At 31.2% G+C, this 9,142-nt stretch overlaps 1 protein-coding gene across 1 annotated transcript; it reads right to left on the bottom strand.

Moving 5' to 3' along the window:
• Positions 1–1,463: 1,463 nt before the first annotated feature.
• LOC132733452 (uncharacterized) lies at positions 1,464–6,178 on the bottom strand. The gene is made up of 4 exons (XM_060720094.1): positions 6,040–6,178; positions 4,965–5,129; positions 4,172–4,329; positions 1,464–4,009 (listed from the first exon to the last, which is right to left on the bottom strand). Exons 2-4 carry the CDS (start codon positions 5,099–5,101, stop codon positions 3,693–3,695), a joined length of 612 nt encoding a protein of 203 aa, XP_060576077.1. The 5' UTR covers positions 5,102–5,129; positions 6,040–6,178; the 3' UTR covers positions 1,464–3,692.
• Between the last annotated feature and the right edge of the window lie 2,964 nt (positions 6,179–9,142).

Raw genomic sequence — 9,142 nt, 5'->3', positions numbered from 1 at the left:
GAACAATTTATTATCTGGAAAACTTAATTTATGGAGCGTAACATTATTTAGTACTTTGCAATAATATTCATCATATCCGTATTTATTGTACTGATTGTTCAAAAGAAACAATTGGATTATCAGATGCATTAGTGTCTATTAATTTCCGTTCTTTTACTATCAAATCGATAATTTTTCGCGTATTTAAACAGATGTGTAAAATATCAATTGTGGAATACAACATAAAATCGTAACATACATTATAAACAAGAATAAAAGAAGGAGTGTACATGCCTCCTATCATAATACAAGTTTTCCTGCAACCATTTCGTAGGAACATATCGAAACCGACTTTTTGGGGAGGCTATGCCTCCCCAATGTTAATACCGTCCGTCAAATCTTACTGCCGCGGTAATCAGGTCAAAAAATGGTACCTTGATTTTTTCTAAGCTGACTCATCACTCATCACAGACATTTACAATATGAAAATATTTTTATTCTTTAATGTCATATCTGCAATTTGTAAAGATCATAATTCTCTGAAAAATTCTTGATTTTTGTTTGTTATTTTTTCAAAATCACTACTCCGTGACGTCATACTGCCGCGGTAATCAGGTTTAGGCATACGTACGTCTGTAATAAATAGTTCTGGTATGAAAACCCTTCTACATAATAACTTTATCAATAATTTTTTAACAAAAAGCATAAGTGAAAATTTATAAGTAAATGCTTTAATTAGGTGGCAAATATTCTTTATTATTTTTTATAACAATTTTCCAATTACTACGCAGCGACCAACTGTTTATGACGGGTCATTAACTAGAACGTTGCAACACCGTAGTCTCAATATCATGCATGTTCTTTTGTTGATATAAACCATTAATAGTCCTTAATATTTTTTAAAGACAAATAATGGTAAATTGTCGATTACATCAGAGACATTGATCGTGCTTGCGTGATAACTAAGGAAAACTAACCTATTAGTACACCCTAGGAGGCTGTACGCGGAAAACGCTCATAAACCGCTATATCATATAGCTGTAAAGTGAACAGTTAAATGACAGAAATATGTGGTCAAATATGTTTTAACAAGGAAATAATTATTTCAGAGAAAGACGCAAAGATCAGTCTTCAATCAAATGAATGACCCCGTATTGTGTAATTAGAAAGTTTATTCAATTCTAGGGCAACGCATCATAATTTGATAGTCCATGTGTAATAAAATTCAAATTTTCAATACAGATTATGAAATACATAAAAAATATTAAAGAATAAGAAGCTTAAAAAAACAACAAAAAACGCATATATATACGAATGACTTACAGTCGAGCATCGGGAATTTACGGAAGAGCATTAGTGCCAGGTGTATCTTTTTATTAACTCGAAATTTCGAGTTAGTAACTCGAAATTTCGAGTTAGTAACTCGAAATTTCGAGTTAATAAAAAGATACACCTGGCACTAATGCTCTTCCGTAGTAATTCATCAACATATCTTACGAAACTTTAATTTGAAAACGATATTTGCGCGCGCTGAAGTGATTAATGTTTATTTGAATAAATCAAATAAAAAAACTTATATGTTTGTGTTTTAAAAATAATCGGCGGCATAAGAGGAATTTCGTATTCATTTTACAACACTTGAAAAAATACTACAGAAAATGTGTTGTTGTTTTTTTGTTTTGTTTTCAACAAAAGTGTGTGTTTTAAGTTTATTTATACTCGGGGCCGGAATAACCATATGTCCGAGATTATAGCATCGGGGACGTCTTTTTCAAGCCGAATCTTCCTGGTAGCCCATTCTTCGTTCGTTGGCGGTAAAGGAGACGACAATACTGTCAAGGCATCAACTTCCTGACTGACGACAACAAAAACGGCATTCATTAGCGCCAAACCTCCAGAGTAAGTCACGACAGGTCAACCAATCACCTCTGGTACTTGAGATGACTTGACCTTGACCTGCAGTGTGCCTTCTCCGCGACGTGCACGTCTCTGGAGGGATTTGGAGAAGTTTCAACAAAAACTTCCAAAACACGCTATTTATAACACCATTCATAGCACTGATGCTTCGATGTTCTCATCTATTTGCGGGAAATGGTCGACAGGGAAAACCCTACGTAATAACCGCACAGCCTGTTAACAATAGATTTTCCGCAGTTATATTTCAAGCTAGTGAGGTTTAAAAATGCATGTAGAATCTATCTATTAACTACCATAAGTTGGTTGAGTGTTGGTGGTAAAAAAAGAAGATATAACTTCCTGATCAATTTTCACTTAGGTTGATTCAATTTTGAATAAGCTTTGCAGATATGTTTTTTTTTCAAGAAATATTTAGTTTTAATAAATATCCGAAGCCGTCAAAGTCAGCGACGAGTAATGAAATGGGAATAATTTTCTGAAACGGGATTTTATTCGAGATTTGCTTCGGGAGAAGACAACTTTCTGTCCGTAGAGCATGAATATTAATACTCATCACAAGACAGTATCTTATTGATCTCAATTATTGTACATGACATGTAAATATGTATAATTTTTATGTTCAATAAAAATGTTGCATAACTTGCAGTTGTTATTATCATTCAATGATAATAAAATGACATAAAGTATTTATGATGAACAGTCCTAGAATATTTTGATAAGGAACAGTCAGTTGTAAAATGTTATTGTTATCTTATAATGAACAGTCGTCATACTTTCTGGTATGTCATTTATTATTGACAGTTTAGGTTTTTCAAAATTTGCAGGATTAGCAGTCCGAATGTAGACCTCAATGAAATGTTCTGGAATATTAACAAAATGAATAGTCAACCATATTAACCATACATATGAATGGTTGAACACAACAGTAAGGAAAAATGACATAATGTGTATATCTTCTTATTTTGGTAATAATTGAAATAACAGCACATTTTAAGCAAAAAGAAAAGAAACTATAAGTCTGAAACATTCTGTCATAGCCTCCCTATCAGTACATTCAGTACTTTGATTCATTTTGCAGTAGCTTACTTGTTGTGTTATTTTCTCTATTTTTTATTTAACGGAATTAATTGAAAAGTTCTTGTGTGTGTGACTGAAATATTACTATATAGTTATTTCTTATTTGAGATATACCAGATATGTTAATGTAATATATATTAGAGAAAATCAAAGTCAAATTAACTACATTTGTAAAACTATTTGTTTTACTCTCAAATACCTCGATCCAGTAATCTGTGAGAATACACATGTTACTGTTTTTTGATGAAATCTCATTTTTGGAATCTTTTTCTAACAAAGTAGTCTCATTACGTTCACTTACATTGTTTATGTATTCATTGTTAAATTTATTTTTTTAAACGTTTGGAATTTGTCTTTGCTATAATAGTTTTTAGAGTGTCTTTCCGCATTATCCTAGTTCAGATACCAACAGTATTTATTCTTCCGCAGATAAAACACTGATCAAAGCCTTTCCTACTTCCGGTTCCGCCATATCGCATTTCACTGGAAAAGCCGTACCCGTTGCTCCGCTTCGAAGAATGTTGCCACCTTCTTGTCAAGTTTTTGTTCATGCTTCTGGTTCTACCTGTTACAGTTGCGCGCATATCGGAATTTGGGGAGGATTGTTGTTTGATTATAAAGTTCTAGTCACTGTTTACGGAAACTTAGATACTTTTTTGTGAATGAATAAGATGGTCTAAGATTCCCACCTGGTTTCATGATATCATTCATGATATCGTTCATGATTTGTTAGATCTACAGGTACTGTACACTTTTCTTAACCTTTTTAACAACATACGTTTTCTCTTTGGCGCTTTGAAGACAGTATCTACGTCACGGCGAATAAAGATGACATCATCTAGGTAGTCATAGTTCGAAAATATGATAAATCCTTTTCTCCCCAGCCGTCCCGAGCTGTATTTGTCTAGCATAATGAATTTATGCCTCTTTTGAACATGCCATAGATGTTTTTCGTCTCGTCGGTACTGTGTGATTCTTGCTTTTAGAAAGAGTCTTTCTCCATACCCCTTTTCTTTGGCAATTCTAACGTAAAATGCTTTGGAAAATACAAAAATAAAGATATTTCAAAATAATGAAAAAAAGACCCAAAATAACAAATTTGATGAAAATGCATTTTTTTAAAAAAACATAAGATTGTTAAATTTAGATCTTCACATTTTGTTGCATTTAATTAAATACTCGTAAATTCTCAACTTACCAAATGTTTTACTACATATTAGAGCTTTCGTGATGGAATGTTTTAAGTAATTTGTTTCCAGCTTTGGTAGTTTATTGCTTAGAAAAGCATCATTCCGAGAAATATGTTGACATGGTGCGCTGGTAGATCTTCTTGCATATACATCTAAACTGCAACATCTGAAATAGTCGTTCCATTTACTGATCATTAACAGTTAGGTATGACTTTCAATTTTGATTTTGTAATTCAAATATTTCCAAACACGGTGCCCTTTTTAGCAGATTATCTAGCTTCTTTTCGCTGCTAAAGCCTAAAAGCAGCTGATCTTATTAAATGTATTTGAAAGGCCCAGTATGCTTCAGAAAGGCTTTTTTATTTTCCCAAAACCTTTTTTATTTTGACATGCTTTTATAGTATTCCAAAAGTTACTCCTGACCTTTTTAGACAACGTGTCTTTATTTTTGGGTTAACTCTTTTCTATTAAATCTGTCAACGGTTAATCAGAGAAAGTACGTTTCAAAACGAGCTTTAACTGCCCATCTACTTGGCTATAGACATTTAAACGTTTTAAATAACGCGGAAAAGTTGTAATTGATTTTCCTGTTTTCCTACATTAAATGACATTATAGAGGTTTCAAGCTTTGTTGGCTTCCAGTGTATAAGTTAAACTAAAATTCCTGTTAAAACAGACCCCATCATTGATAGCAGGGATAGATATATATCAACGGAAACTGTTTCTTGACACACCCGATTCCTTCATTAACGTATGATAAAAAAAATACATAATACAAATAAATGTAAAAAATAAGCTTACATATGATGTCTTTCCGGTTTATCATCGTGAATTCTATATATAGATCTAGATTCCAGACAGCATGTTTGTTTGTCCGGTCGGTATACACCAACTCCACAACATTGGTATGAATCTTTGTCATGGCCAAGCACCTTCATAGATGTTATGTTGCAGATCGCCGACTCCCTTTAAAAAAAGAATATACAATGTTTATTTTAATCGAGTTAATTGAATAAATATTTTGTAAAGAATATATTCTCGACACGCTTAAGTGATTGATTGATTCGATTATGTCAGATGTTAGTTCATTTTATCAACTAGAATCAAGGAAATATGTGATTTGCAGTGTTATGGTATCGTTGCCACCATCACAGGCATCAAATTCATTTTCCGTGCCTCGTAAAGTTAAATAAGTGTAAGGCAAAAAATATTTGTCAGACCGGAAGCAAATAGTGACGATGTTCACCGGACTTTAACGATAACATATCGTCATAAACTCGACATTATTATTATGTTTAGACCATTCGGCTTTTCAACTTGCCACACGGAAAAACTTGCATGTCACAAATCAGTCACCGTATAATGTAAACAATACAATACTATTGAAATAAATTCAAGTATTTGTTAAACAGGGAAGAATATTTTTAAAATACGCCAAAATAGACATAAGAAATAAAAAATAAACTACATGTATGAATGTAAAGTTAATCGGATATCAGTGCTTACTGGTTAGAGAATTTTATGATTAATTTGTTTGTAAAAGGAATGTTTTACTTTTATAAAATGGTATAGAAAGGAAGAAATGGAAGGAAGGAAATGATAAAATCTGTGTTTTAATCGTGCAATTAGAAGTTGATTTTATTCTCGTATTCAAACGATTAGCGATATTTAATTTCCACAGAGATAAATAGGATAAAAGGAATTTATCCGACAGAAGTGTGAGTGAGCAATTAAAAATAAATCAGGAAAAAAGCTGATAGATTGGTGTAAAGATATTCAAATTCTATATGACGCTTAAAATTTATAGTTGGTACTGAAAATATGACCGTATTTACTGTTTTTATCCCCAATTGTTATTAATAGACAATACATTTACCTTTAAAGGCTAATTCCTTTTTTCTAACATAATAAAGGATGAATCCGTAAGATAAGTGTTTGTATTTATCCAGTTAGGTTGAATTTACTTCTCGTATAACAGTTTTCTTACAAAGGAAAAGAATAGACACTGCAACGAATACACTTTTAACTTCCATAAATAATTAAAAATTTTAGTTTATCCTGTATGTCTCTATATATGTCTTTATAACACTGTACGTTTCTAACATCACTTTTCATTGGATAACCGGTGACGTTTATATAAATTGTATGAAGTTTTGCACTAAAAATTGAATTTTACCGTAATATGCCTTCGTTAATATAGATATACCCGACAGGTTATATGACTATATATAAACAGTTGTTTGTAATATAACCGCCGGGTTTTGATTCCAATCACCCGTTTATATAGAGCAATATAACCTGTAAGAAATCTTCTACTAACTGATAGTATAAACGGTTAAAGATGTTTGAAAAAATTTACTTCTGTTGTAAATAAAAAAAACTTGATAACAATGCGGAATAACGCCCGTTCTTATAAAGAAAGAAATCTATTACCTTTGATCATTTGTAATAAATTGCAATATTTTTGATATAACATAATTTAAGTTCTCCATATTTACTCCATATGACGTTGGTTGTTCTGTGTTCCTCTCTCCTGCAAGAAAAAGAAATGTTTGAAACCTGGAGCAATTATATAATAATAATGAGAATCTAAAGGCTCAGTAAGATTGAAAAAGCGCCATTAGTTTTAGTATCCAAAATCCCTTTATTTTTAGTGCCTTTTTACGGTTTCTAAAGTGTTTCTTATTGATCATCTAGCTAGGTAATACTTTGTACATTTTTGTGTTTTACAATTAGAACAGTTATAATGATTAGTATTTTGCATGGAAGTCAAATACAACTTTGTCCTAATATTGCCATCTTTTTCTCAAATAATTTCACTTTTAGCGCTTTTACGTACTTTATTTTACGTACTTTATAAGCATCGCACGTGTTCTGAGATGAAATGCGATTGTCCCTTTTACAGAAAGAAAAAAAAAAGGAATTTCCTGAGACTTACTGTGCATTTAAAGGCACATTAAGACCCGAAATGCTATCACATTTATTTCTCAGAAACTTATTTATTTATTTATTGTTATCTTGTTTCAGTTTCCAAAAAAGTTACTCTATGGCCATATTTTGCTTCTTTTGTCCTGTTTGGAATTAGCATAATTATAGTGATTAAGTATTTTGTATAGAAGTTAATATACCACTTTGTTGACATTTTGCTACCTTAACTTCGCATTACTGCAGTTATTGAATATCTAAGATAATGCTCTAGTCATTATTTAAGCCATATTAAACACAATGTTAGACCTTTCTAAAGAAATGAAAAATTAAGAATTCATATCCGAGGCATTTTGTGCCTTTAAATGTCTAGTCGAATGATATTTATAAATAAAAAAATTGTCACCTTTTTAAATATCATTACATATACATATATCATTATAAGTAATTAAGATTTATTTGATACATTATCATACATTCAATTAAGACAATTAAATTAAAAAATATATTCACCTTTTGACACTGTAATACTTATATTTAGGAGCATTATATTTAGGAGCAACACATATTTTAAAAAGTGTTTAGTGTCCATATCTCGCATCTTGAAAATTAAACTTGAAGTTCATCAGATTTGCACAATATATACATTTTGTTTGTTCTATTTTGGGCGTTAAAATTTTCTGCAACATATATATTTAGACAATAACGTAACACATCCAGCATAGACGGATGATCTGTACAGTAACAAAAGGCTTAAAATAGTACTTGTGGGTTTTTTTTGAATTGCAAAAAACACGGAAAATAAATCGTTTTTGTTGCGGTGTTTTTATCAAGATTTTATTTAATATTGAAATATATCTAACCGAGTGAATACTACAATTATACTTTTTTTCCATTAAGGGCAGTTCTTCTTTTCTCCCCTTTTTATATATACTGTATTTTTCACATAATTGTATATTTAGGTGAATCTTTTTTAACAAAAGTTTTATACATTTCTAATTTCAAAACTGAACAAGAAAAATGACATATACTTATTAATTATTCATTACTTATTAAACATTTTAAGTTTTCTTTACACCTGCGCATAAAATAAATATAAGATTTTGGATTCTATATTGTCCGTTATCTTTCGTCTGTTGTCTTGCGTTTTCTTCTGTAATTAACACGTTCTTTTACATCTATCGCCAACACACTCAACTGCTTAGGAATTAAGCCTTGGTTTTCCGCTTGTAACATACATGTATATATTGCCAATAATTGCGATATCTCGCATCTTTTTATAATAATAATAGAAAACGCCATCGGAAAATACGATTACTTTTAGTTTGACACATATCACACACACATGCATATAATTTATGGAAAACCAGTGTATAAAACTCATGTGCCCTTCTAAGAATAGTTAAAAAAAACTAAAAAAAATATTTTTAGGATATAAGAATAAATAAAGAATTATATGACACTTTTTTCGTTCGGCTTTGCTTTCATTATTCAAAATAAGTACTATTGTACATTATTCCGGAGCTTTTGTAAATCGTTTTTTGCATAATTATACTTATCGTATATAGACCTTTTTACAATACCATTCTTCCATAGCAACCAATGTTGCATTTCGCGCATGCGCATTCTGCGTAGGGCAAAAGCGCAATAAAATTGACAACAGTGTATGATACTTAGTCGTGATTCCATGCTATATCAACCAGAAAACAGTAATTTTGGGATGACTTAAAGCGGTAAGTACTTAAAACGTTTATTGATATTCAAAACAGATATAATAAATATGCGGGACTAATAATCCTATGGTCAAAAGACGCACACAAAAGTCGTCTGTTTAAGGTATTATTAGACGACTTTTTCATCTGTAATTTAAATTTAAACAGCAGCGTGTATAAGATAAAATTTTATTACCCCTGTATTACATAATATTACACAACGTGTATTGTACGCTTCCTTTGGATTGGCCAGGCGGTAAGTGTCAAACAGACTGACACGCGACCGTGGTTGTTTGTTTCCAGCTAGATATTGTTTAAATATCATTCAACCGGGACGTTTTA

This window comes from Ruditapes philippinarum, unplaced genomic scaffold (assembly GCF_026571515.1).
Source record: "Ruditapes philippinarum isolate M1 unplaced genomic scaffold, ASM2657151v2 ctg11126_1_1_1_1, whole genome shotgun sequence".
Taxonomy (NCBI): Eukaryota; Metazoa; Mollusca; class Bivalvia; order Venerida; family Veneridae; genus Ruditapes; species Ruditapes philippinarum.
Note: the sequence above shows the minus strand (reverse complement) of the source record. Positions and strands in the feature narration are given on the sequence as shown.